This window comes from Tamandua tetradactyla, chromosome 9 (genome assembly GCF_023851605.1).
Source record: "Tamandua tetradactyla isolate mTamTet1 chromosome 9, mTamTet1.pri, whole genome shotgun sequence".
Classification (NCBI taxonomy): domain Eukaryota; kingdom Metazoa; phylum Chordata; class Mammalia; order Pilosa; family Myrmecophagidae; genus Tamandua; species Tamandua tetradactyla.
The window spans coordinates 338,838-366,433 of record NC_135335.1 but is presented as its reverse complement, the minus strand read 5'-3'; the positions used below and the strand labels follow the sequence as shown (position 1 = coordinate 366,433).

Genomic DNA, 27,596 nt, shown 5'->3' with positions numbered 1-27,596 from the left:
GACAGACGCCCCCCTTCCTAGCCGCCCCAGTGTTGGCCTCGCGCGTGAGCCCACGAGTGGGGTCGAGGCAGGCACTGAGGGACCGGCAGGACACACCCTGAGCTCTCCCCACTCCGGGAGGTGGGGGCGGGGGGTGAAGGCGAGAGGAACGGAAGTGGATGGGCCGGGGGTCGGGGGGCCGCTGAGAGCTCTGGACCCTATCCTGGGCGGACCAGACCGGTTCAAAGGGACAAGTGCAGACCCCGCGCTCCCTGTACCCCACGCGCGTCCCTGCCCGCCCCGCTTCCTCGGTCGGCCCTCACGCTCCACGGGACAAGGCTCGTGCAAGCAGCATAGACGCCATCGGCGCCGACCGTTTCAGTGCCCGCGGCGTGACGGAGGACGCACGTGACAGCAGGACCTGGGCGCTTCCCGCAGCCCCGCGGCGGGCAGGGGCCCCCGCCACTAGAGGGAGGGGCGGCCCGCTCCGCGTCCTCGCCCCCGCCCACGTCCCTCACGCGCCCCGCCGCGCCTCAAGGGCGCACCGGGGCCACCGCCGCTTCCGCGGAAACATCCCGCGGCCGGGCGCAGTTACCGGCAGCCCCGCCCGCCTCGCCCTCCCCGGACACTGTTGTCGGCCGGTCAGTCCGTCAGTCAGTGAGTCCGTCAGTCCGCGAGTCCGTAGACGCGGAGAGAGGGGGCTCGGACCGTGTCAGCCTAAGGCTCGATCGGCGCGGGTCCCCTCCCCACCCCAGCAGGTCCCTCCCCTCCCCAGCAGACCCCTCCTCTCCCCAGCAGACCCCTCCCCTCCCCAGCAGACCCCTCCTCTCCCCAGCAGACCCCACCTCTCCCCAGCAGACCCCTCCCCTCCCCAGCAGGCCCCACCTCTCCCCAGCAAATCTCTCCCCTCCCCAGCAGACCCCTCCCCTCCCCAGCAGGCCCCTCCCCTCCCCAGCAGGTCCCTCCCCTCCCCAGCAGACCCCTCCCCTCCCCAGCAGACCCCACCTCTCCCCAGCAGACCCCCCCCTCCCCAGCAGACCCCACCTCTCCCCAGCAGACCCCTCCCCTCCCCAGCAGACCCCACCTCTCCCCAGCAGACCCCACCTCTCCCCAGCAGGCCCCGCCCCCCCGCAGGCCCCGCCCCTCCCCAGCTGGCCGCGCCGGCTCCCTGCCCTTTGCCGGCGCCGCCAGCCACGCCACGATTCGAAGAGGAGCCGCCGTCCTGCGGTCCGTCCCAGGCCAGTGGCAGTCTGTCGCCCGTCGGTCGCCCCTAGGTCAGTTACGCTCCGAGCCTACGGGTCGCTTATGCGGCCGGCGGGTCCTGGCTGCCCTTTCCGGCACCGGCCTCAGTCGGGTCCCTGCGCATGCGTGCCCTCGCGCTGCTGCGGCCTCACTGCCCCGCGGGCGTCCTCCCGCCCCGAGGAGCCCCCCGCGCGTCGCCCCCGCCCTCCGGGGAGGCCCGCTGGGAGCGCCGGCCGGGGTGGTGGGTCTGCGCCCCCAGACCCGCGCCGGCGGCCCCGAGCCCCCTGCTCCTTTGGCGGCCCGTAAGGCGCGTAGGCAACACCTGGCCTGGCCAAAGGCTCCCGCAGACTGACCCCTGGGCCTGGTAGCCCCGGGCGGAGGGCCCCTCCTGGCCTGGCTTCTGGACACCCTCCCCGCCTCACCCCCTCTGCCTCCCACACCCCCTCCCCTGGTCGGGATCTCTCAGTGGCGCCCTGGATAGTGCAGGGAAAGCTGCCCTCCCCGCGCCCCGTCGGAGTCCGGCAGTCTGGGGGCCCCGACCCAAACCCTGATGGTGTCAGCATCTCGGACGCGCAGGGCTGAGGGTAGGGGGCTCGAGGGACGGCCGAGACCACGCGATACGGATGATCTAATTGCAGGCATGTGCCGGCCGCTGCGGTCCAGGTGCCGCGCTGCAGGCGGCCCGCTCGGCTCCCACGGAGCTTCCTCTGTCCACAGAACTTCAAACGTGGGGTGGGGCAGTCCTGGGCTGACCTGACCCTTCATGAATCACCATCAGGGCCGTCTTTAGTGATCAGACTCCAAAGTTGAAAACCAGGATACGGGTACAAGTGAGGCTCAGCCACAGGGTTTTTACATCACAGGGACACAGGTGGAAGCAGCCGGGCCCAGGCCAGAGCTGTCAGGCGTCTCCTCCCGCGGGCCAGGGAGCAAGGAGGCTGTCTCCCTGGTGCAGCCACCGTAACCGTCCCCTACACCCTAATTTCTCCCCTTAGGGTTTGTGAGGAACCCTCAGGAAAGCGCCCCACACCTGTGGGCGAGCCTGGCAGAAACATGCTGTATCAATTGCTTGGGGCCTCCATGCAGAGGCCCACGTGCCAGGTGACTTAAAGCAATAGGGATTTATTCCTGTACAGTTCTGGGCCAGAATTCCAAAATGGAGGTGTGGGCTGGCCGTGCTTCCTGGGGGACCCAGGAGCCCCTGGGTTTGTGGCCACATCGCCCCAGTGGGGGCTCCATGGTCACGTGCCCTCTCACCTGCGCTCCCACTTCCCCGTCTAGTCCGATTGGACTTAGGGCCCACCTTGTCCCTCATCTCAGATAATTACATCTACAAAGCCCCCTAAGCGGTACCGGGGTTCGCACGCGACTGTGGCCTTTGGGTGACACATTTGAACCCACAGCACAGGCTTTGGCTTTGGTGGGCGCCTCACGGAGGGTGAGCCCGTCCACGTGTGTGGGCGCGGTCCTGTCCACTGGAGGTGGGTGACCTATCCATGCGGGGGAACGAAAGAACTCAAGAGTACTTTCAGAGTTGCTAAAATGTCTCACTGTGCATTGTTTTAAAACTTAAAACTGTCCTTGAAGGTCTTTCCGTGTTAATTATAGGTTTTTCCGCGGATAGCGTCTGGGTGGGCGCCGTCCAGCCCTCTTTCTCCGGCTGGGCATCTAGATTGTTCACGGGTTTACTCGCCTTCCGGCGCGCCGCGGGTTCCCGCAGGCGCCTGTGCCGCGCACCTGGGCGCGCTCCGTGAGGCCTGTGCAAGCTGGAGGGACCCGCAGCGTCGCTCGGTCAGGTCGGGCAGTGAGACGGGCGTCAGAGCTCCCAGCTTCATCCCCGTGCGCGCGGCCGGCGGCGCGGGTGGGGCAAGCGGAGGGGGCTTCCCGCGATGGGGGCCGCGCTGAGAGCGGGGGGCGAGGGCGCGCGCCTGGGACCCGGAAGTGCGAGACCCCGCCCCGCCCTGTGACGCGCGGCGGCCCCGCCCCCGCCCCATGACGCGCGGCGGCCCCGCCCCCGCCCCGTGACGCGAAACTGCCCAGGCCCCGCCCCCTCCCCCGCCCCGTGACGCGAAACTGCCCAGGCCCCGCCCCATGACGCGCGGCGGCCCCGCCCCCACCCCGTGACTCGAAACTGCCCAGGCCCCGCCCCGTGACGCGCGGCGGCCCGGACCCCGCCTTTCCCCACGGCCTCCCGGGGCGGCGACGGCGCGCGGTGAGCGTCGGGAGCGGCGTCTGCGGGCGGGCGGAGGACCCCAGGCCTGGGGCGGGCGGGGGTCGCGGCGGGCCCGGCTGCGCGTCCCCGAAGCCGCCTGGTTCCCGCCAGGCGCAGGGAGCCTCACGGGGGCGGGGGCGGGGGCAGGCGGCCTGCGGGCCTGAGGGTCATGAGCCGGGCCCGGCCCATCGCGCTCCGCCTCGGCTTCGCTTGGCCTCGCTCGGGTAGCCGCACCCACCACCTGGGGTCCGAGCGGCCGTGCCTCCGGCCTCAGAGCCAGCGGCCTGCGCCAGGCCCCGCGCGTGACCCGTGACCCGCCTGGCCGGCGATGGCTGCGACCACGTGCTGTTTCCCGGGGACGCTGAGGGGACGGGTTGCCGAACCCCCAAATCCTGGGCGCAGGCAGCCCTGTTTTATCGTGGGGGGCGCCGCTCTCCCCGGCCCCTCCGGCGGGGCACGGCCTGGCGGGAGCCGGGCGATGCGCAGCCTGGGGACACGGGGCAGCAGGCGGGCCCAGACAGGGCACCCGAGTCCGTAGTAGCTTGGCTGGGTGGGGTCCGGCCTCGCCCCTGCTTCGAGCAGTCGGCTCTGACCCCCGCGGCTCCTTCTGGGGGCCTCCGGCAGCCCTGGATAACGAGGCCTTGGGCACAAACGGGAGTGATGGGGTGTCCGCAGTCGGGTAACCCCAGCTGGGTGGGGCGGAAGGGCTGTGCTGCAGAGTGAATGATGCCCGGGGAGGCGGGGCCGGTCCCGAGGGGAGCAAAGCCAGAGGCGTGGAAGGGGAGACTCAGGACGCAGGGTCCGGGGGCTCCCGTTGGAAAGGGACTTGTGGCTGCCGGGGCCAGCAGGCAGGGCCGGTGTGTAGAGTGGCCCAGCGCGGGTGTCCTGGGTGAGGGACAGCCCATTCCAGCTTGGAGCCAGGCCTGGGCGGAGAGGCCAGGGGCTGAGCGTTGGCAGCAACCCCTCCAGTCCCAGGGACCACGTGGCAGCCCCTCCCACAGGAGCTGGACCCCACCTGAGTGGACACTTGCTCACCCTGGGCAGCTCTGCCGGCCGTGCCCACCCTCCTTCCGCGCAGTGCTCGGGTCTCATGCCTGGGCGGGCCTGCACTCCTCCCTGCCCCAGTACTCCCTTCCTGGCTGCGGGGGTGGTTGCAGCGGGAAGGGAACCCTGTGAGGTCAGCTCTCCAGTTGGGAGGGTGGCCGCGGTGGCCCCAGCTGCCCATGGACTTCTGAGCGGCCTGCACAGCGCTTCCCACTCCTCTCTGAAGGTGGAGCCCCTTCACTGAACCCTAAGGGCACCCTGGAACCCTTCACCATAGGTTAGCACCCTCCATCTAACCTGGCTGAAACTGGGCCTTTAACTGCTCCTCCCTCCAGCTCTCTCCAGCCGCCTCCCCGGGCTGGCTGCTGGCCAGCCTCCTGTGGGCTTGTCCTACTCTGTGTATGACCTTTGAAAGGGCAGCCCCAGTGGCCTTATTTTTGGGTGAGGGCCTTTCCTGGGACTTCTGCTGCTCTGGGGTGAAGCCCCCTTCTCTGTCCTGCTCCCCCACCCCATAACCCCTGCGGGGCATCTTGCCTCCCAGGCAGCTATGTGGAGCTCAGGGGATGTGTCCACTGCCCCCGGACATGTGAAGGTGGGTCTGACTTCACAGGTCCTCCCAGGCTGGTGGGGTTCCTGTGGTCTCGGCCCCCACACCCTCATGACCTCAGGAGCTTGGAGGTGGTTAGGTGGCCTGGACCCGGGTGTTAGATGGTGCTGTTTTTCTGGACTCTGCCCTCGTCCCCCATGAGTGGTTCAGGGCCCCTGACCTGCCCTGTCTGCCCTCTGCCTCCCATGGGCTGATGTCCCATCTGGGGACCTGTGGCCAGTGCCCCTCGGCAAGCGTGAGCTGTCCAAGGCTTGTGTCCCCCACCCAGCCACTTCATGGTGGGCACAGACCTGCTTTCGGGATGGCAAGGCAGGGTGGGTATCAGGAGGGGAAGTCCTCCATGCTCATCCCTTGTGGGCTGCAGGGCCTCTGCCCCGCCAGGCTGACCCCAGGCCTTCTGCCCCCTCTGCCTGGGGAGACCGTGTCTGAGGCCACCCTCTCCCGCATCTTCTAGGAAACGCCCTTCCCATCACCATGAGCCTCGACCTCCAGTATGAGCAGCTGAGTGAGGCCAGGTGGGCCGAGCTTCTCCCTCTGATGCCGCAGTATAATGTCATCAGGTAGGACCCCCGCCCCACCCTGCCAGGGAGGTGGCAGGCTGATCGCATCTCATCCCCCCAGGTCACACAGCACTCTTCTTGAAAATTTTCTTAACCATTTAGAAAACCTGAAAACTGCTCTTGGCTGGGGTTCCGAGGCAGATGGCCCAGGGTGTCCTGGCAGCTGGGCTGGCACCTCCAGCTTGGTCCCCTCCCCTGCTCCCCTGCCTCATGGAGAGCTCCTGTGGGGGATGCTGCCCTTCCCTGCCAGGCCTGGCTCGTGCCCTTACAGTTCTCCCGTGTCCCAAGTAGGAGAGGGGCCTGCTCATCCCGTTTTTTCTGACTTATGTTGGGGCAATTTTTAAGTTACAGGGAATTCGCCGAGATGGCCCACATTTTCACCACCCCAGCACTAGCAGCCCTCCCCGGGGCCCCCGAGCCCTCCCCTCTGCTCCTGGCCCCACGGGGCACTTCCTCAACCCCCTTCGGAGGCAGCTCCTCCCTTGTCCTTGGCCTGGATGCTTCCAGGTGTTGAGCACTGGTGGCCGCCCCGCCCCACCCCAGGTTTTGTGAGCAGTGATGACCGTCCCCCCGGGTTTCGTGGGCTGACACTCCTGCCCCTGCCCACGCACCTCCTTAGCACCTTCTCCTCCGATGCCCCGAGTGTCACTGAAGACAAAGGAGCGTGGGCCCAGGCCTGGCAGGGTAGGCGTGCGCCCCCACGCCACCACCACATGTCCCCCCGCCCCCCGCAGGCTGGACGACTGCGGCCTCACGGAGGCGTGGTGTGCGGACCTGAGCCGGGCGCTGCAGGCCAGCACCTGCCTGGAGGAGCTCAGCCTGCGCTGTGGCGCGCTAGGCAATGCGGGTGCAGGCCTGGTGCTGCGCAGCCTGCAGGACTCCCCGTGCGCGATCCGGACGCTGAGGTGGGTGCGGGAGCTGTTGGGGGGCGCGCCTCGGGCCCCCTTCCCCCAGTGCAGCTGCCCTGAGGCCCCCCATGCTGCAGCCTGCAGGACTGCGGTCTGACCGGGGCCGGCTGTGCTGCCCTGCCCGCCGTGTTGCGCGCCCTGCCCACCCTGCGCGAGCTGAACCTCAGTGACAACGCCCTGGGCGACGCAGGGCTGCGGCTGCTCTGTGAGGGGCTCCTGGATGCCCCATGCACGCTGGAGAAGCTCAAGTAAGTGCCCGCCCTCCCCACACCCCGCGCTGACTTCACGCTCGCCTGGGGACTCCAGGAAACGGGCAGGCCCCCAGACGAGGTGGGGGCAGTTGTAGCAGGGCCCGGGAGGCCCCTGGCTCCACCAAGAGGCACTGGCTGGGCGCTCCAGTCTGGCGTGGCCTCATGGCACTCGTGCTGAGCCACAAACATGCGGGCGAGGCCAGCACGCAGCAGCTGCGCCAGGGCCTGGTGGTGTCCCCATGCCCTCTGGAAATGCTCAGGTAAGTGGCTGGGGGCAGCCATGGACCCCACTGCGGGGCCAGACGGGCAGCTGGTTCTCACTTCGCAGACCACCGCGAGGCACCCTCCCCCCACACACCCCCCTCAGGTGTCCCTGCCCCCAGGCTGGAGAGCTGCGGTGCCACGTCTGCCAGCTGCAAGGAGCTGGGCAGCATTGTGGCCGCCAAGGACTCGCTGCAGGAGCTGGCACTGGGCGACAACAAGCTGGGGGACGCGGGCATCGCAGCGCTGTGCCCGGCGCTACTCAGTCCCAGCTCCAGACTCAAGGTCCTGTGGTGAGTGGCCTCGGCCTTGCGGGTAGGGAGGAGCCCCTCCTCAGGGAACCCTTGGTCCTGCAGTGGTACCCCCCTAATCCTCCCTGCTCCCCATCCCCCCAGGCTCTGGGAATGTGATGTCACCGCTGAAGGCTGCAGAGACCTGTGCCGGGTCCTGCGGGCCAAGGAGAGCCTGAGGGAGCTCAGTGTGGCCGGCAATGAGCTGGGGGACAGGGGTGCCCAGCTGCTGTGCGAGGGCCTGCGTGAGCCGAGCTGCCAGCTGGAGTCGCTCTGGTGAGTCCAGATGCAGCAGGATGAGCTGGCCTTCTCCGGAGCTGGGGGAGGAAGGAGGGGCGGCGGCCAGGACATGTCTGTCCCCACAGGGTGAAGACCTGTGGCCTAACGGCCGCGAGCTGCCCACACTTCGCTGCCGTGCTGACTCACAACAGAGCACTGCAGGAGCTGCAGATGAGCAGCAACAAGCTGGGGGATGCAGGCGTGCAGCAGCTCTGCCAGAGCCTGAGCCAGCCTGGCACCACACTGCGGGTCCTCTGGTGAGTGCGCCCATTGGCCTTCCCCGTGGAGACCCATGCACATGCCTCCATGGCCTGTGCACACCCGTGCTGGTGGGGGTTGCTCTCACGGGCATGCAGGGTATGCATGCGCTGCTTGGCTGCATCCACAGCACCTGCTTCTTGGCCCAGCTCTGCCTCGTGTTTTCCTGGGCATGCTGGTGCACGTGCCTTCCCCAGTGCCGAGCATCGCGCCGTACCTCCTGTGGTGCCCACATCGCCTGCTTCTTTTGTGGAAGGGAGACAGCCTGCCTTCTCCCATGGACTGGTTCCTGGGTCCCTCGGCTCTGGTTTCCTCCTGCTTCTGTTAAAGTGGCTCTCCCTAAGGAAAGGTTGCGGAGATTTTTGGAGACGCTGTGTACCTGCCGATAATCTGTTCGGCCTTCCCTCCCATCCCTTGGCTGGCATATGGCAGGGCACGTTTCCCCCACGCAGTACTGCTGTATCACTTCCTGGCTGTCTGTGGAGAGCTGCTGTTTGGACCCTTAATGCATCGTGCTCCTATTTGTGATCTGCTTTTTCTCTATGGAAACTAAGACCTTTTTCCCATGTTCTCTACCTGATGTGGGTTTCTTATCGTTGACTCTGCTGGCCATTTGGTAGCCTGCTTCTCTTGCTAGAGGCATTACTTCTTGGGTGACTTCTCTCACCTCTCTCTGGATGTCCCAGGAATCGCTTACGGGGTCTCACGAATGGACCCACTGATTTCAGTTCTTTCCTGATGAGTTTTGTTCCCGTTTCTGGGAGATGTGCTCAGGTCTGTCTTCTAATGTACCTATTGAATCCTGTGCTTCTGAGAACTGCTGTTCTGTGTGCAGTTCTCACTGTGAGCAGCCGGGGGCTCTGGGGGTGTTTCTCCCACAGGGAGCCCTCCACCTTCCTGCCAGGGAGAGCTCCGGCTGCTGGGTCCTCAGGAGCCTTGCCAGAGTGGAGGGTGGGAGGGGGTTTGGCAGAAGCATGGCCGCAGTGCTGGGAGTTGCCAGGCTGAGCCCTCTTACTGCACGAACAGCTGACCCTCCGCCCTTCACCTGCATGGGGCCTGTTGTCTAACTCCATCTCTTTCCTTGGCCCACGGTCTTCCCGTGGGGCCTGGAAACCTTGCCCACTCAAGTGTGCTCCTGCCTGGCACAGCTGCAGCCCCCTCAGCACCCTTGAAGCCCTCCATGCCAGGCTGACAGCAGTCGAGCATCATTATACAGACTTGGTGGCTCAGAGCGGGCCCATGTCCTTTCATGGTTCTGGAGGCCCCACTGAGCCAGAATGGAGGCCCTCCCTCTTCACAGTGCTGGACTGGGGTTTATGCCCAGCCAGGTTAGGTAGGATGATCCCCTAAGAAGGATGTCTCATGGCATCAGACCTGCAAAGCCTGTCTTCGTTTTCCTTAAAAAGGGAGCATTTACCAGTTGTGGGGTGAAGACTTAAAAGTTTTGAGGGGCTGCTGCTCAAGCCCTGCAAACCCTACCTATTATACCCACCCAGCCAGCACCCCCGTCTCAGCCCAGATGGTGTCAGCTCAGGTCCAGACTCTCATCTTTCAAATTATCCTGTGAGCGGAAACTGTCTTCACTGCTCCCCAGTCCCGGTGGGGAGATGAGGACTGGGCGCCGCTTGCTGACCAGTGTACTTGGGTCTTGACTCCGCCCTCTGCCCTCTGCCCAGGCTGGGCGACTGCGACGTGACGGACCGAGGTTGTGCTGCCCTCGCCGCGCTCCTGCTCTCCAGCCCCAGCCTGCGGGAGCTCGACCTGAGCAACAATCCCATGGGGGACCCCGGCGTCCTGCAGCTGGTGCAGAGCCTCCAGCAGCCCGGCTGCGCCCTGGAACAGCTGGTGTAAGGGGGTGGGGCGGGCCGGGGCGGGCTGGGTTGGGAGGGGCAGGGGTGGGGATGGGGAGGGGCACGGGTGGGGAGGGCTGGGCCCACCTCCCCCCTGCCTCCCGCAGCCTGTACGACATCTACTGGACGGCGCAGGCAGACGAGCGCCTGAGTGCCCTGGAGCAGAGCAAGCCCAACCTGCGCATCATCTGCTGAGAAGGGCCCGACCTCCCCGCCAGACCCCACAGCCACGCTTCCCAGGACACAGCCTCTGCCTCTGGGGTTCTAGACTCCAGGGGTTCTAGCTCCGGCCGCAAGGAGAAACCCAAATCTTGTTAATTTTGTTGGGGATACTTTCAATCCTTTATACTTATTAAAACACTTTTTCTGGCAGGAGGGGTCCTTGTCCTTTGCCATGGACCCGTGTTTCTCCTCCAGGCACGGCTGGGCCCTCAACCCGAGGCTGCCCCCTGTAGGCAATTCACTGCCTCGTGTAGAGACGGGGTCTCAGGTAACGCTACCTAACTGCACACCCTTCCACCTTGTTCCCCTGCTGGTTAGGAGCTCACAGGCTGCCTGGCCCCAGCAGCATGTGCAGCCTGCCCGCGGCTTGCAGGCGCGGGTCCCATAGCCCGGGTCCCCCACAAGCCTAGCCAGCCATGGTGGTACCCCCCAGGGCCAGCACAGGGTGGTACTCTGACCTGCACGCTGCCCAGTGGGCACATGGGTACACCTGCCTTCGAAGGGCCTTATATCTGTGTAGCAACTTGCAGCTCTGGAAATGAGCCTGAGTAAATTGTGCCAGGATCTGAGAAAGTGTTGGAAACCAACGGGTGTCACAGAGCAGAGCAGCCTGGAGGCTCCTGGCTAGACCCGGGTCAACGTAAAGGCGGGCTGGCGGGCAGGGCTGGGCACAGATGCGGGGCCACAGTCCCTCTGCCAGACCCGCAGCAGCAGCCAGCCCAGACCAGCCTCATCCAGGATGCTGGAACCGGAGCTCAGATCCGTGAGACTGGCCACACATGCCACACCCCAAGGATCTGCCAGAGCTGGGGCACCCATGGCAGGAACCTGGGTAGCGGCACCCCGACGCAGGGGCACACCCACACGGAGAACCCGGGATGCCTCCTGCGGGACAGTGGGGGCCCACGTCACTCCAGCCTCCTGGGGCAACACCCCTAATGTGTGCAGCTGTGCTACCCCAAGAGCCACCAGGGTGACAGAACCCAAAGGCAGAGACACTGGTTTACAGAAGCCTGAGGAGTCATATGACTAGGGGAGGGGGTCCTGGCTGCAGCCCCCCATCCAGAGGCCAGGTGCTGCACCTCCCAGTCTCACAACTTAAGTTTGATTTCCCAAAATGAAAAGTAAAGGGAATAAAGCAGACGCACCCCGGCGAGCTGTGGGCAATGCAGTGAACACAGGCACGTCGGAACCCTGGAGGAGCATGAAGTTATCTGAAGAAACAATAGCTAAGAACATCTCAGATCTGATGAAAAGCGTTCCATCCAGGAGCCAAGAGCTCTGTGAACAGCGAGTGGAGCAGCCTCCAGGCCATCCACACGCAGACTCGCTCTGTTGGACACAAAGTCCCAAGACAGGAGAGAACCACGAGTCCACCCAGTAAACTCTCTTCAGAAAGGAGGGCGGATGGAGACATCTACAGATAAACAAAAGCCAAGATTCGTGACCAGGAAACAGCTACAGAGTCTCAGGCGGAGAGAAGGCTGCCAGCAGGAACAGGATAAAATAAGGGACCCTGAAGAGGGAGCTGCACAGCAAACAAACACAAACTCATTTTTGCTTGTAACCCTTTTCTTTTCCTATTTGTTTTAAAAGACAACTGTATTAGGCAATAACTTAAAAACTGTTCATAGGTTTAAAACAAAACTGTAAGGGAGAAAAACCCGAAGAAACCAGAGTCCTGTGAGGCCAGGCAGCTGTGGGAGGCACGGCAGGGTCCAGCCAGCATGTTCCGGCCACTGGTGGGTTGCGGCCGGGGTTCCTTCCCAGTGTCCCCTCCCCACCACCAACCCTGCCGTGCGCGCGGGCAGGCAGCAGCATCCAGGCGAGGGTGGTGCAGCCCCCAGCTAGAGGAGACGCGAGGCCACGGACAGGGTGCCGTGAGGGGATTCCCCGCATGCTGCTCTTCATTTGCAAACCTTCAGCATCTACTTTAAGAACAGCCCACAAAGACGGCTGTCCCTTTTCAGAAACCCCACACCCACCTACCTCCCACAGCCTGGCACCTACTCCTGGACCTCCCACAGGCCTGCCCTGCTGTGTCAACTGCTCCACACCCCCCGGACCCAGCCCCGTCCTCCAATGAGGGGGCAGTGCAGCAGTGACAAGGGCCCCACAGGAGGCCGAGGGACACCCACTGGAGGTCCCCGAGTCCTGGAGGTGGGGCTGCTCTGCTCATGGAGGGCCTAAGCCAGCAGATGAGGGGCCCGTACTGCTGGGTTTGGGGTGGCTCGCTGTGGGCAGGTGGACGAGGGTATGAGGTGGCCAGCAGTGGGGAGGCCCTGGGCCTGGGGCAGCCCTGGACAGCAAGGAAAGCCCAGGGTTGCAGACCTGCGTCTTCACTCTGTCCTCTCTGCTTGTGGATGAGCCCAACACCTGGACGCCACTGACACAGACAGCCCCAGGCCTCGGATTCTGTAAAGTGACCCCTCTCGTTCACACTACAGGAAAGGGCTCAGTGTCCCCAGCTCTGACTCACCCACTGCTCGGTGGCCTTGAGGTGCCCATACACCATTCAGCACTCAGGCGGCCAGCAGGCCACGTAGAGATGCAGCTGGGCCCTTGGCCAGCACATCCCGTGTGCACACCCCCAGGGCCCCTGCCCTGGCCACCCTGCCCACAGACCACTGCGTGGAGGCGAACAAAATGGGGGTGCGAGCAGGGCTGGCACGAAGGAGGAAGTGCCAAATCCAGTGGGCCAAGTTGCCCCCACACAGCCCCACCTGCCAGCTTGCAGCTTGAGAAGCCTCAGGAAGAGCATGGGCACCACAGGCACGTGTGTGCACACACGCACACACACCCACACACGCACGCACACTCACGCACGTGGACAGAGTCCAGGAAGGGGGCCTCTCTCATGCCCTTCCCTCAGCCCCGTGTGTGCATGGCCGCCTCTGTGAGGAGACGCTTCAACTAGGAGGAAAAGAAAACAAAACCGCGAGGGCCAGGAGCCTGTTGGAAGGTTCTAGGGGGAATCGCGAGGCTCAGGAGGTGGACAGGGAGGGCATGGAAACAGGCGGGGCAGCTGGGAGCTGGGCCTCGCTCCTTTCGGCTGTCACAGGCCCTGGCAGGTCATCGTCCGGCCCCAGTGAGTGCCCGTCCCCACGGCCGATGGGGCAGCCCTTGCTATTCCTGCTCTCCTGCTGCTGCCGCCGGGTCTCCTTGTACCGCAGGGTGATGTCCCTGGGGGTGGGGAAAGGCTGTGCCATTGCCTGCCATGCCCACACCAGCGAGGGCCCCTAGGGACCAGGTGGCTGGGGGCAGGGAGTGTGGGGCCCTGGCCTGGCCCCGGCAGCCGCACGTGACAGACAGGCCGAGGGCACCTCCCAGGGTGGGGACGACCCCGGAAGCACCCAACCCCTCACAAGTTGAAACAGAGGCCCCGGGAGCTGCATATTGAGGACAGGGAAGACGACGTCCTCAGGGACATGCGCGCCTCTGCAGGCACAGACTCCTCTCGGGCCCTCCCCACGCCGCAGGGAGGCCTGGCTGTGCTCACCGCAGGAAGAAGCGCCAGGCGGTCCAGGTGAGCACGAGGACGGAGCCCAGGGCCCAGCACTGGGAGATGTAGAACGGGAGCGACAGAGTGAGCGTGTGCGGGTCGTACTTGACCACGATCAGGAACTCGGTCGCCGCGATGGCCGCCACCAGCCAGGCCTGCTGCCCGAACTTCTTGTGCAGCTTCCTGCCACGGGCAGGGGTGTCAGCCGCGGGCGCCAGCATGGCCCTCCTGCCCGCCCACCCAGCCCCACTCACGGGTCGTCCATGAAGTCGTAGATCTCGCGCATGGCCACGCCGCCCACGTTCACGAAAAAGACGAGCCGCAGGAGAACGAGGCAGTGCTCTGGGGGCAGCCACAGCACGAACTTCAGGTAGAACGTGTTCAGCTCCGCCAACAGGAACTAGGTAGGGGACAGGGGCGGGCATGAGGGCGTGACAAGGCTGCGGGGACCGGCCCAGGGCACCCGGCTTACCACCAGGATGATGCCGCACACGGCCAGCCAGCGGCGCAGGCTGGAGGCGGGCTTCCACTCGAAGCGCACCCAGCTGTAGGGTGTGAACTGAAAGGCGATCCTCTTCATCTTGCCCCTGGAAGCACAGCAGGCCTGTAAGGCCGGCCCCCCAGACCCCCACAGGCTGCAAAGTGTCCCGCCCTCGCTGGGTCCCGTTTACCCCAAAGCCAGCCCTCCCCCACCCGAGGAGTCAGCGTCCAGGGCCTCCAGCCCCCAGAGGGCTCCCCAAAGCCTGGACAGTGCAGGCTCGCGGCCCCGCCTCGGGGCAGTGCAGAGGCCGAGTCCGCGTCCCGACGGCCAGGTCCTCGCGGCCCCCAGGTCAGGGCTGAAGCCGACTCTGTGCACCCCGTGCCGCTCGTCCCGCGTGGGGCAGGCCCGGGCCGTACTTGTAGGTGGGGATGTTCCAGAGGCCCTGCCACTGGTAGGTCTTCAGGGACAGCCACTCAAGGGTCTTCATGCCACAGTAGATGCCCAGCCCGTTGCACACGAGCACATCCATGATCCACTGGGGGCGAGAGCCCGGTGAGGCGCGGATGGGCACAGGCCGCCGCTGCTCCACCCACACCCCGCGGGGCCAGGACCGTGATGGGACGGCACCTACGTGGTCCCACCAGCACTCGCTGAAGTTGGGCAGCTGGTGCTCCAGGCTGTACTCGAGGAACTCGAACATCACACTGATGATCATGCACATCCACCAGTCGCGGATCATCAGGGTCTGTGAAGGTAAGGCTGACGGCAGTTGCGGGGCGGGGCCTGGGGAGACGCGGGGCGGGGACCAGAGAGATGCGGGGAGGGGCGGGGCAGGACCCGGGGAGACTCAGCGGGCATGCAGCAGGCACAGGGTGGCCCTGAGAAGGAGGCTGCTAAGTCGTGTGACACAGTCACTTACCTTCAGGTACCAGCCGAGGAAGTGTGCAGGGACAAACCCGTCCAGCTTGTCCTGGGGACAACAGAGCACAACAGATGGATCCCACGGCCCCAGGGCACCCTCACTCAGGCCTGCCACCCCTCCCACCACCACGTGTCACCACAGGGCTCAGCGAAGGCTCCTCTCTGGACTCAAGGCTGGGCATTACAGCCCCACCCTCAGGACAGTCCCTGCGCCTGCGACCTCAGGACTGACCCCAGGCAGAAGGAGGCCCGGTGCTCCCGACCCTGCTATGTGTGTGTTGTGTGGGGAGGGTCCTGGAGGGAAGGTGCCACTGCCCCCTGTCCACAGGCAGGTTGAGTACATGTTCTGGAGACATCCGCAAGGGACAGCAAGTACCCGAGGACTGTGTTCATAAGACCAGAGCCCTGGGCCTTGCACCAGATTAGTGGAGGTGGCAGAGAGGCCCGCCAGTGTCCTGAGACTGCCGTGGGGCAGCCGGGCTCACCCAGATGTTGTGCAGGGGGTCGGTCGCATTGCCTGCATCATACAGGAGGCAGTTTCCCCCGTAGTCTCTCTCTGGCAGTGGAACCCCCAACTTGGGGTCGATGTACTTCAGAAACTGCCTGCCATCATGGACGGTCTATGGAGAGACCCTCGTTAGGGTCCCCACCCCGTGTGATGGCCACAGCCCGCACAGTGCACGGAGCCCTGGAAGCGGCATACATGTGGCATGCACAGCCGTCTCCACAAGCCCGTCCAAGCACAGTGCCCCTCAGGGGCCTCCCACCCGGCAGGCTGGGTAGATTTGGGGTGCCCGCAGGGGCCCCCAGGAGCAGAGCAGTTGCTTCTTCAGCTTTGCCCATGGCAGGATCAGGAGGCCTTGAGCCATCCGTGGCCCAGGGGCCTCAGGTCGCTACCCAGATGATGCCAGGGCTGTGAAGGTGGCACTGGGCTCCTGGGTGCAGCGAGGGCCCGGTCTCACTCCCACGTCCGTCTGTCCTGCGTAGAGGCGTGGGACTCTGTCAGGAGGAAGGCTGTGAGGCCCTGCTTTCTTCCTCAGATCCGGGCTGGACGTGCAGCTTTCCCAGACCTGGCGCCCCTGTGAGCCGGTGCTCCTTCAGGCCTTTGCACAAAGCACACACTGGGGTGACGCCCCTCGAGAGCCAGCACAGCCTTGTGTCCTCCTGCTCCCGTGGGCTCAGGTTCTGAGTACAGGGCCCCATCCTTACACCACAGGAACCAAGCAGGGAGGGTCTCGGAGACCAGGGGACCACGGGACAGGACAGAGGCCACAGGTGTCCTGGGTGGCGCCAGGCAGGGGGAGGGTGGGTGTGAGAGCACAGGGTCAGGCCCGAGGACCTGGCCGGATGCAGCTCTGCCCACGGCTGCCTGGGGCAAGGGTCACCTGTGGAGGGCCAGGCCCAGGAGCAAGAAAGGGTGCCGGGGAGGAGTTTGTGACCGAGGGCAGCGGTCTCTGCCTTCTCCTGTGATGGGAGCCTTTAAAATAGGGTCTTTTAAAGGGAAGTCTTAGAACCTATGCGACCTGTCCTGGTGCACAACTCCATGCCCAGAGGAACCCAAGGACCAGACAGCAAAGGGCTGCCCGAGCTGCAGCACTGCCTGTGAGGCCCCCACAGCCCCCAAGGTTGGGCACAGCCCGTGTGAAGCGGGCACCGGGAGAGGAGGGGTGCAGAGTCTGCCAGACGGTGGTGCGGAGGGGCCCCTGTGCAGACTCCCCAAAGCCAGCAAGGACCATGAACACCTGCTCCTGGCAAAGGGCAGCGACACACCCTGGCCCATGGGACCCTCCTTGCCTATAAGGTTCCCCCTAATTGCCCTGCAGCGGCCTGTGGACCAGTGAGGGCTTGGGAAGGGCTGTGGGCAGCAGGGAAGAAGGGCAGCTCCGGGTAGGGTAGCCAGAGCAGCTAAAGACCCAGCACGTGCGTGTGGGACGCAGGGGCCCAGGAGGACGCATGAGCACCTGTCCCCGAGGTGGAGTTACCCACTCCCCGGCAGAAGCAGAGGTCACCGCACATGCCCGGAGACGGAGACCCCACCTGCCCGACGTCAGCAGCATCACTCTGTGTCACGGGCACAAACACTCACCAAGGCAGGCCATGTTCTAGGACACACGTGAACCTTAGCATATTAAAGTCAACTGAAATCCAAACACTTAGAACTTAAATGACACCCTTCTAAATAAACCATGGATCAGGTTTGTCTCAAAAGAGACCTCAGAATACTTTGACCCAAACAAAAATAAAATTCAACCTATTAAGATCAGTGGGACTGTAGCTAGACCAGTTCTTAGAGGGAAATTTATAACATTAAATACTTGTGTTAGAAAAGAAGAAAGGTTTCCATTACCTAAGCATTTCCACCTTAAAAAACTGAAGCGGAAACAGCAAAATAAACTCAAAGCCAGCAGAAGGATGGTTAGAGTAGAAATCAGTGAAACTAAAAAAAGAAAGAAAGAAAAAAACCAACCACTCCACAACTGCCCCCAGTCGTGGGAAGACCGCCTACAAGAGTTCCCTATCCAGCAAAGCCCTTCTTCAGAAAGGAAGGAGGAATCAGTTCAGACACACAAGAGCTGAGCTGGCCCAGCGGCCTGAACAGGCCTGCCCACGCCAGGAGCCGTCAGCTCTCTTCAAATGGACCCATAGACTCGATACAATTCCCACCAGCACCTCTCCAAGACATTCTGTAGAATCAGACAGCTGATTCTAAAACCGTACGGAAAGCAAAGGGATCAGAATGGCTAAAACAATCCTGAAAAAGAATAAAATTGGAAGAATCACATGACCTTGGTTTAATATGGAAAAGAATCCAGAAACAAACCCACGTAACAAATATCGTCAATGCGTTCTCAACAAAGGTGCAAAAGCAATTAGATAGAGGAAGAGTAGTCTTTCCAGCCAATATGCCGGGAGAAATGGACACCCAACCCAAAAGAACGAAGACTGACCTCAGCCTCACAACCCAGGCCACCCTGGATGTACAGCGAGGGGCGCCCTGCAGTGGTGGGCAGTCCTGAAGCCTGGCCCCAGGGAGGCCACGCGGCCACATGCAGGGAGTGCCCAGTGTTGCACACACACCGACGCCCTGATCCCGACAGGCAGAACACGCCATGGAGGGTACAGGAGAGGGGTGCATGGGGCCTCATGTACAATTTCTCTCAGCTTCTCGTGAGTCTATATTTCAAAACAAAAGGTTAAAAAATAATGCAACTCAAAATGGATGACAGATCTAAATGTAAAAATAAACTGAACTTTTAGCAGAAAACATATAAAGTGTTAACAACCTGGAGTTAGACGAAAAATTCTTAAATTGAAATCCATAAAAGAAAATGAATGAATTTACTTTTTTTTTCTGCATGGGCAGGCACTAGGAATTGAACCCAGGTCTCTGGCATGGCAGGCGAGAACTCTGCCACTGAGCCACCATCACACCACTCAAATGAATTCACTTTTAAGTAAAGGAAAAAAGAAATCTACAGATTTGGAGAAAAAATTTTGCAAATCACATACCCAACAAAAGACCTCATGTCAGAAAAACTCCCAAAATACAACACTAAGAAGGAGGCAAAAACCCAACAAAGTAAGGGCAAAAGACATGAACAGACAGACCCTTCAGCAGAGAGGCTACGCGTGGGAGACGCTCAACCTCATCAACCTTTGGAGAAGTGCAAATCCCAGACAGGATGAAATGCACTACACACTTACATCTGTCTCAATGGCTAAAAGAAAACACACTGACAACTCCAAGTGCTGGAGAGGATGTGGAGTAAATGGAACACAAATACACTGCTGGTGGGAAAGTAAAATGGTATGGCCCCTCTGGAAGAGGGTCTGGCAGTTTCTTCAAAAGTTAAACGTAACGACTGTGCTGGTCTGAAGAGGTCATGCATCCCAGGAAAGACAGGTTCTTTTTCCTAATCCAGTCTTGGAGGGCAGACCTGTTGGGTGGATTCTTTTTGATTAAGTGGCTTCCATGGAGATGTGTTCCACCCATGCAAGGTGGGTCTTAGTTTGCTTACTGAAGTCCTTTATGAGGGAACCAGTTTGGAAAAAGCTCAGAGCCAATACAGAAAGAGATGTTTGGAGACGCAGAAAGAAAGCGCCCCTGGGGAAGCTGTTTGAAACCAGAATCCAAAGGACCAGCAGACGCCAGCCATGTGCCTTCCTAGCTGATAGAGGTGTCCCGACCCATTGGCCTTTCTTGAGTCAAGGTATCGTTCTCTGGATGCCTTAGTTTGGACATTTTTATGGCCCTTAGAGCTGCAAACCTGTAACTTAATACATTCTCTTTATAAAAAGCTAACCCATTTTTTTGTATATTGAATTCCGACAGCTTTAGCAAACTAAAACCACATATTTCCCAGCATTTCCACTCCTGAGTGTTTACTGCAGAGAAAGATATAAACAACTAAAATAAAAAATGAAAATGGTGACATTTTTATTGACCTTACAGAAAATAAAGAGTATTATTAGAGAATACTATGAAACACTGTATGACAACAAATTAGACAACCTAGAAGAAATGGAAGAATTCCTAGAAACACACAAATTACCTGAACTGACTCAAGGAGGAAATAGAAAATCTCAAGAACTTATAAGTATAGAAACTGAAACAATAAACTCCTCCAAAAAACAGAAGGGGAGGGATTACTTCCTAACCACTACGGGGCCGGCACAGCGATAAAGGCAGCACAAGGAGACAGAATCAGGGGCTGATGCCCTGCGTGAACACAGCTGCAGTCTGCCCGCACAGGGCTCTGCTCCGACTTCTGCAGGCAGGAGCTCCTGGGAGGATCCCCGAGTCCCCTGCCCACCTGATGGGGCCTAGGGACTGAGTGCACAGAACCCTTTCTGTCAGCTTGCCCTTACCCTAACTGCCCACACTTGGTGCACCTAAGAAAAACCGCTTACCTGGAAGAGTATAAAGATGAGAAACAGCTCGTAGACCACACTAACGCAGAGCCAAAACCTCCAGTAAGCTACAAAGACAACACAGGTACGTTAGGGGACCCCAAGACTCCAGGACAGGGCCTGACGTCAGCCCCCCAAGCCCTGGAAGAGCCTTCCTAACTCAGATCTGAGTTCACGTTTCTCTCTGGGATGGTTCTGTCCTTCCCTTCTGCTCCAGTCCTTAGCTCTTACTTCTTTCTCGGGGCCTGCTGCAGTGGCTCAGAAAGGCTGTGAAATGTTGGAGGGAGACGGTGGCAGCCAACACCTCGTCCTGTCTTCACAGGAAATGCTTCGCTCTGCATTAAGTATGTTTCAGTAGTTTTTTCGTAGATTATTTTTTATCTCATTTTTTCTCTTGCATGCTACATTTCTCATAAATTTACTTTTCTGAATTTAAAAGGATCATTTAAAAAAATATGTTCTGTGATGAATTACATTACTAGGGTTCCTAACATGAAGCTCTCCCTGAGCTCCTGTGATAAACCCAATGTGCTCATAACTTGTCGGGAACTGTCTTCAGGATAAAACCCAGCAGCCCACATCAGGCCCTTCAGAATTCCTTTCATCAGCCTTGGCTGCAGCGCTTTTCACACTCTGAAATGAAAAGCTCAGTTCTCATTGGGGGATGGTGGGATGTGGAAAGTCTAAAACTGTTCTCAAGTGCAAACACCTTTTCCCTTCCAAGAACCTTGAGAATGCTGCCTGAGAAAGATCTTAGTGATCTGACTGCCCATTGCTTACCTCTGTGAAACAATAAACCAAAGCCTACCTTAAAGTCACTCCCCTCCAGTAGCAAAGCTGTGCTGCTCACAGCACTTAGGAGTTGTGGAGGAGGAGCCTGGGGGGTGGACCCCGCTATCGGGAGAGCCTGCCTTTGGGCAGCCCTGTGGGGTGGGGGCCTGCTACCCAGACAGGGCCGAGCGCCCCACAGTGAGCAGGCTGTAGCTGCCTCTGCACAAGCTGTGGGGGCTACTCTGGGCAGGCGGCCCCTGGGGGGGTGCTGATCTGCTGGGGGGGGGATTGGGGGAGGGGGCGAGCAGCAACTGTGTTTATGGAGAATCACACTGCCAGTCGTGAGACGTGATGTGAAATACAGAGAAGGAGCAGATTCACAGCCAGAAACTAGAGCCCAGGTTGACCAGGCTGGCCGGGGCCTGCAGGCAGTGAGAGCACCAGCTGGGGAGCTTCTCCTGGAGGGAGGCTGCAGGGGAAAAGGATCCACAGCAGGGAGTCATCAGAGTGTGCTCAGGAGTCAAAATTAAAGCTCAACGCAGCACAGGTCTGCACAGCACAGCGAGCCCCGACGGAGCAGAGGGCTGCACGTCAGTGGTGACAGACGCTCCACACCCAAGCAAGGGCTCACTCCTATGGGACGCATAAGGGGACTCAGTGTTTTACGCATGGTTTTTCTGTAAACCTCCAATTTATTTTTAAAACATGCTTGTGGGGGTGGAATCAACCTTGTGTGGGCGGGAAATAGGGGCGTGGTCAGTCCTCAGAAGGCTGAAGCAGTTCTCCAACACCAGAGACACTGAGGCACGAGGGGTTCTCTGCGCTCACTGATGGGAACACCTCTGTGGAAAAGTCTCACTGGGTCAACAGCTACTCGAAGGGCTAGTGAAGAAATCTGCGCCGGGCAGCCATCCCCCCACTGGCGCCCGACGTGCCACACCAAGGACGGCGTGCTGCAGCGCCTGGCCCCATGGGCACCCACCCACCTGGCCCTGAACGTGTGTCGCTCCTGCATTGCCCCAGGCCACCTTGTGGGAAGGCAGAGCAGCATGCTTCCCCTCACATCCACCTAGGACCCACGATGCCCACCTCTCCCACCTTCCCACAGCATTCCCAGCCCCCTTCCCTCTCCCTTAGAGGATCCTCCACTGACTATCCACCTGAAATCATAGTGGACGAGAAGACGACACAGGGAGCTGCAAGAGTGCTGGCAATACTCTGATTTACTTGTTTTCTGAAGGAGCCACGGATCAAAAGGAAAAAAATCTCTGTGTGTAAAACCATGAAGGGAGGGGCCGTGCTGAGCTGGCCCAGTGGGAGGCAGGGAGGCGCGTCCAGGGACCTGCTCTGAGGGCCAGACCCCCGCCCCCAGCGCTGCACTGCCGGGACGGCCTGTCCCCCCTCTGAGCACATCCTGGCTGCAGAAGTGTGGGGCGCCCACCAGCGCTAGATTAACAAGATGCCTGGAGAAGACGGGGTGGCGGGTCAGGGCAGGCTCCCCACGTCATCGCATTCCTTAAACCAGAAGAGACATGCACATTTATTCACGGCAAACTAAATTTTTTTTAAAACGTAGGAGTGGAACAGGGCTCACAGGCCTCCCAGGAGGAGGGAGACAAACCGTGCAGGGGGAGAGGCGCGAAGCAAGTGTAGTGGGAGCTTCCGGAATCCAAACACCTTCAGCCCAGCATGAGCCCATCCCACAGGGTGACTGAGGGCTGGCGCTGGCACCCTCGCCTGGTCTCGACAGCTGGTGGGTACGCATCGCTTGGGGCCATGGCCAACCACGGCCCCGCCCAGGGGTGGCCCCGCCCACCCACAACTGAGATGCGCAAGCCCCTAACCAGTACTGTCACTCCAGGGGGTTCTGACCACATGAGCAATCAAACGTGCACACACAGATGCAGGGGCATCCTGCAGCCTAGCTCACTCTAAAATAACTGGAGATCTCCTAAATGCACAGTAATAGCAAACCGCTCAAGTAAATCACATGACACTCCAGTGGCAGCTAAACAAGCAGCCATTAGATATTCACTGACAAAATTAACATGTAAGGCAATGCTTGTGCCAAACCTAAAGTGGAAAATGCGTGACATCAAACCACACATGCAGTGCAATTCCAACTTTATTTTTAAAACCTTTGTGTACTTATACACAAATACATCAAAATGTAATAGTGGTTATTTTTTTGTGGGTGGTTTTTATTTTTAAATATTTTTATATTTTGTATTTTTCAAATTTCTATGGTAAATATATACCTCTATTAAAAAACAATGAAGAAACAGGTTTTTAAAATTACTAAGTGATTAACCTTCAAGAAAACCAACCCTCCTGTGTCCAGAGCCCTAGGACAGAGCTTTGGGGACGTCCAGCCACCACTCCTCCTTGGAGGGCGAGAAGCCATAGAAGGAAGACCCAGGGATGGGGTGGGGGTGGGGGTGGGGGTGGGGGTGGGCACAGGCCCAGCCAGGACAGCGTGCCTGGGACCATGCGGTGTGTGGAGCTAGCCAATGGCAGAACCTCCTGCTCCACTCATTGCTGACCCTGCTGGATGCCCAGGCACCATGGCCTAAGACATGGGGTGAGCGGAGACAGGGAGGGCAGGGTGAAGTGAGGAAAGGCTGCACAAAGATCTGAAGGAAGACGGTAGGCACAGAAAGAACCCCACCTTGTGCAGCATCTCTGAGCTGCCTTGGGGTGCAGGTGCCAGAAGCAAGAGGAAGGACCTTCACCCTGAGAAGCAACTGTGAACCGAGCGGCCTCTCAGCGCAGAATGGCCACGCAGCCAACAGAGAAAACGTGGGAAGTTACCTGGATGAGGTCTGGAAAACGGCCCATCTTTAGCTTGTGTGACTCCAAAACATAAGAAAACCAAAATGCTGGCCACGATGCCTCTGCAAACCAAGAACAGAGAGCCCCTCAGTGTGCGTCCCCATATGCAGCCCCGCATCTGCTTCTCTTAGGTGGGGGGCGGGAGGGACCCCCAGGAACACCCAGCATGGCAGCCCCCAGCGGCAGGTCCCCACAGCCCCCCATGGCGCGTCCCCACAGACACCACAACAGGTCCCCATGGCCCCCCATGGCCCGCCAGTGGCAATCTGCCCCGTGCCCTGCCTGCCGAGAAGACCCTTCTGTTAGGGCTGCCTGCTGGTCACCAGGTAAAGCCCAAGGCCGTGGATGTGCATGGTTGCATCAAAGGAGCCCCCACAACTCCACTGAGGGTCCAGGCAGCCTCCCAGGGAGGGAGGATACCCGGAGCTGGTGGCCTCCCCACCCAACACCACCGGGACCCCTAGTCAGGGGAGGAAGGTGGTGCTGGGACCACAGCTGAGCACGGTGCATAGACGGGCAGTGCCCGCAAAGGAGTGCCCTGCCCGGGCAGCAGGGAGGCCTGGGGCCCACAGGCACAGGGATAAGCAGAGGCCGGCCCTCCCCATGGGGCCTGCGTGGACCCCCGGTGGGCCCCCAGACACTCGGTGGCTCGAGTGGATTGGGCTTGTTTTCACCTTCCACGGAGCCATCACACGCATGAGACTCAGCGGGCAGCCAGTGCCCATTCCCAAGTGCATGTCCAATCCATGGGTGCCGACAGGACGTGGGTGTGTGTTTAACCCTTGCAGAGCCTGCCAGACAGCTTTCCAAAGCAGCCGCGCCGTGCACTGCAGCGCTGAGTTCCTTCCTGCGCTGCCTGGCCAGCGGACCTCTCTCTGGAGGCTCACGGACGCCTCTGACCCACTTTCTCATCGGGCTGAGGTTCTCAGACACTGGGGCATGGGTCCTTTAGTGACATGCATATTGACCGTGTCCATTTCGGGCCCCTCTGTGGCCTGGGGGTGCTGGCGCTGCTCCTGGCTTCAGGGGCACAGGATGGTCCACCCCACAGGCCAGGACTGGACCCCTTCTGCCACCTTCCTTTTCTCCAGTCTTGCACCCCCGAGTAGACGAGGAGATTCTGCCTCACACAGAAGCCCCCAAGCTCACAGAACGGGTGACCTCTAGAAGTCCCAGCTGGGCACACTCGCTTCACAAACCCACTGCTTCTTGGCTGGTGCCGCTACAAAGCTTGCGCCCACCACCGCATCCTCCACAGCCTCCAGGGCCTCAGGCACCGAGACCTCAATGCCCTTCAAGAGGGCCAAAGGAACACAGAGGCCCCCACATGGGCACTGTCGGGGAGGAGTCGGGGTGCTTCACCTTTCAACTTCTCTTGGGGTTGGAAATTTCTCAAAATAAAAGGCTGGGCAAAAATAAAGCTGCCCACCACGGCCCCCATGTGCACAGCCTGCGGCAGCTCTCTGGGCCCCCCCCCCCCCAAACCTCCCAGAGACCACTGTGGCCCCCAGAAGTAAGATGGCACCTCGCCCCCATGGCCCAGCCTCCACTGCAAAGTAGGAATCAGCCCTGGCCGTGGCAGGGGCTCTGTCAGACAGCACTGCTGCTGCCTCAGTTTCCTTGTGTGCGAACACCAAAGCGGTGCAGGTGTGTCCCTGCTGTGGCCGTGTGTGCCACCGGGGTACCCCCAGGAGTGCACCTCCTACTGGCCCCATCAGTGGGGACAGGCCTGCCACCAGGGCTTCTCAAAAATGCCCAGAAGCAGCTTTCGGTTTAAGGCACCTCCTCTCCTCTGGCCCACCTGGGGCACCTGGGCCTGGGGGGCAGGCGGAGGCGGCCTGAGCTCAGGCTTGGGGTCTCCCTAGATGTGATCACGGGAGTGCTGGATGGTCAGGCCAGCCCAGCTTTAAGCTGCAGGGCCGCACGCACCCCGCTCCCTGTCCACTCAGCATGACAGGCCCCAGGCCCCGTGGAGGCGAGGACCCCAGGCTCAGGGAGGGGCCCGCCACCCGCGGCCTCACAGCTGCCAGGTGTAGGTCAGCACGGTGCAGGACAGCCATGCCCTGATGGCCCTCCCGGGGAGCGTGGAAAGGAACGTCATGCTGGGCGAAACGACAATGCACCCCCAGGACAGAGACATGAGGGGAGCACAGGAGCCACCAGGCGAGGCACTCTTTGCTCCCCAACACGGACCCAGGCCAGCTTCTGCTGCCCCCAGAGGCCCACCAGCAGGTTGGAGAGTCCCACAGCCCCCACATCGCACAGCAGAGGGCCCCGCCGTAAATCCAGTCCTCACACCCCCCATCGTAACCTTTAAAGTAACTTTTTTTTTTGGTATGGGCAGGGTCTGGGAATTGAACCCAGGTCTCCGCATTGCAGGTGAGGTGAGAAATCTGCCACCCAAGGTTTTCACAATCACACGGTCACATCATGAAAGCTATACCATTATACAATCATCTTCAAGAAACGTGGCTACTGGAACAAACAGCTCTACATTTTCAGGCAGTTCCCTCTAGCCTAATACACCTTAAATTAAAAAGGGGATATCTATATAATATGTAAGAATACCTCCAGGATAACCTCTCGACTCTGTTTGGAATCTCTTAGCCACTGACACTTTATTTTGTCTCATTTCTCTCTTCTCCCTTTCGGGAAGGTTTTTTCAATCCCTTGGTGTCAAGCCCCAGCTCATTCTAGGATTTCTGTCCCACGTTGCCAGGAAGGTCCACACCCCTGGGAGTCATGTCCCACGTAGACAGGGGGAGGGCGGTGAGTTTGCTTGCCATGTTGGCTGAGAGAGGCCACATCTGAGCAACAAAAGAGGCTCTCTTGGGGGTGACTCTTGGGCCTAATTTTAAGTAGACTCGACCTATTCTTTGTGGGGTTAAGTTTCATATGAACAAACCACAAGATTGAGGGCTCAGCCTATTGCTTTGGTTGTCCACACTGCTTGCAAGAATATCAAGAATTCAACTTAGGGAAGTTGAATTTTCCCCCTTTCTCACCATTTCCCGAAGGTGACTTTGCAAAAATTTTTTATTCACTGTTCAAATTACTCTGGGATTTATCAGGGAATCACTCTGGACAAACCTACAAAATCTCAAGCCCTATTCAAGGCTTCATGTACTTAACAGTATTCAATGAAACTGTCCATATAAGTTATTTTATCTCCCTCATTTGTTTTTTTTTGCACGGGCAGGCACTGGGAATCAAACCTGGGTCTCTGGCATGGCAGGTGAGAACTCTGCCTGCTGAGCCACCATGGCCCACCCTCTCCCTCATTTCTGAAAGACAGTTTACTAGATCTAGAATTCTTGGTTGGCAATTTGGGGCACCAGCAAGTCTTCCCACTGCCTTCTTGCCTTCACAGCTTCCAACAAGAAATCAGCACTTAATTTTATTGAGGCTCCCTTGTATGTGATACGTTCCTTCTCTCTTGCAGCTTTCTGAATCCTCTTTAACTCAGGCATCTGACAGCTTGATTATAACTTGGCAAGGTGTGAGTCTACTGGGATTCGTCCTATTTGGAGTTCTTTGAGCACCCTGGATATGCATATTTCTGCCTTTAGTTAAATTCAGGAAGCTTTCAGCCATTATTTCTCTGAATATTCTCTCTGCTCCTTCTTCTCTTCTTCTGGGAAACCCACAACCATGCAGTGGTGTGTCTGATGGTGTCCCACGGGTTCCTCAGACTCTGTTCACTTTTCTTCATTGTGTCCCTCGGACAGGATGATTTCAATTGTCTTATCTTCAAGTTCACGGATCCCTTCTTCTGCCAGCTCCAATCTACTTCTGAAACCTACCAGGGAATTAAGTTTTGTTACTATGGTTTTTAGCTCTGTTTGGTTCCTTTTCATAATTTCCAACTCTCTAATAATATTCTCTTTCTTGCCATCTATTATTTTCTCGATTTCCTTTATTTCTTTGTTTTCCTTTAGGTCTTTGAGTCTATTTAGGACCATTTTTTAAGTCTTTGCTGCTATGTCCCAGGTCTGGGCCATCACCACTTGTTTCTTTGTATGCTTTGTAATCTTGTATGAAACCTGGGAACTTTGATATTTTAATGGGTTACTGCTAGAATTTAATCTCTGAGGCATCTGTTCCTTAACCTTGTATACAGCTAATGTCGATAGAGCTTTCCCTGATTGCTAGGAGCTAAAAGAAGCAAAGAGAAAAGAAAAGAGTTTCCTGAGTCTTTGCAGCCTGACCTGTAGA

The 27,596-nt window shown here is 59.8% G+C and overlaps 2 protein-coding genes across 6 annotated transcripts in view; one reads left to right on the top strand and one right to left on the bottom strand.

Moving 5' to 3' along the window:
• The first annotated feature begins 1,104 nt into the window (after window positions 1-1,104).
• RNH1 (ribonuclease/angiogenin inhibitor 1) lies at window positions 1,105-10,113 on the top strand. Of its 4 annotated transcripts, none has more exons than XM_077115231.1 (9): window positions 1,105-1,253; window positions 5,539-5,644; window positions 6,379-6,549; window positions 6,630-6,800; window positions 7,187-7,357; window positions 7,460-7,630; window positions 7,720-7,890; window positions 9,568-9,738; window positions 9,849-10,113. In XM_077115231.1, the coding sequence occupies exons 2-9, from the start codon at window positions 5,559-5,561 to the stop codon at window positions 9,934-9,936; spliced, it is 1,200 nt and encodes a 399-aa protein (XP_076971346.1). In that variant the 5' UTR covers window positions 1,105-1,253; window positions 5,539-5,558; the 3' UTR covers window positions 9,937-10,113. The 4 variants fall into 4 exon arrangements, with proteins under 4 accessions (XP_076971346.1, XP_076971349.1, XP_076971347.1 ...); XM_077115234.1 differs by lacking the exon at window positions 1,105-1,253 and adding an exon at window positions 2,907-3,017; XM_077115232.1 differs by lacking the exon at window positions 1,105-1,253 and adding an exon at window positions 3,369-3,433.
• Window positions 10,023-27,596, bottom strand: part of PTDSS2 (phosphatidylserine synthase 2) — a 62,872-nt gene continuing 45,298 nt past the window's right edge. The window contains exons 3-12 of one of the 2 annotated variants that reach the window (XM_077115236.1): window positions 23,361-23,443; window positions 19,779-19,846; window positions 15,353-15,487; window positions 14,866-14,916; window positions 14,578-14,691; window positions 14,363-14,481; window positions 13,938-14,052; window positions 13,720-13,865; window positions 13,463-13,648; window positions 10,040-13,146 (exon numbers count right to left, since the gene is read on the bottom strand). In XM_077115236.1, the coding sequence (XP_076971351.1) occupies window positions 12,948-13,146; window positions 13,463-13,648; window positions 13,720-13,865; window positions 13,938-14,052; window positions 14,363-14,481; window positions 14,578-14,691; window positions 14,866-14,916; window positions 15,353-15,487; window positions 19,779-19,846; window positions 23,361-23,443 (1,216 nt within the window). In that variant the 3' untranslated portion in view covers window positions 10,040-12,947. Of the gene's footprint in view, window positions 13,147-13,462; window positions 13,649-13,719; window positions 13,866-13,937; window positions 14,053-14,362; window positions 14,482-14,577; window positions 14,692-14,865; window positions 14,917-15,352; window positions 15,488-19,778; window positions 19,847-23,360; window positions 23,444-27,596 lie in introns of both variants that reach the window. The other variant, XM_077115235.1, reaches the window with a different exon arrangement.

What these genes read in the sequence shown, in the direction of transcription:
- RNH1 (XM_077115231.1), top strand. Translation starts at nt 5,559, where the DNA reads ATGAGCCTCGACCTCCAGTATGAGCAGCTGAGTGAGGCCAGGTGGGCC. An exon ending in TGCGCGATCCGGACGCTGAG is followed by an intron (nt 6,550 to 6,629) that starts GTGGGTGCGGGA and finishes CCCATGCTGCAG; the next exon opens with CCTGCAGGACTGCGGTCTGA. An exon ending in TGCACGCTGGAGAAGCTCAA is followed by an intron (nt 6,801 to 7,186) that starts GTAAGTGCCCGC and finishes CCCTGCCCCCAG; the next exon opens with GCTGGAGAGCTGCGGTGCCA.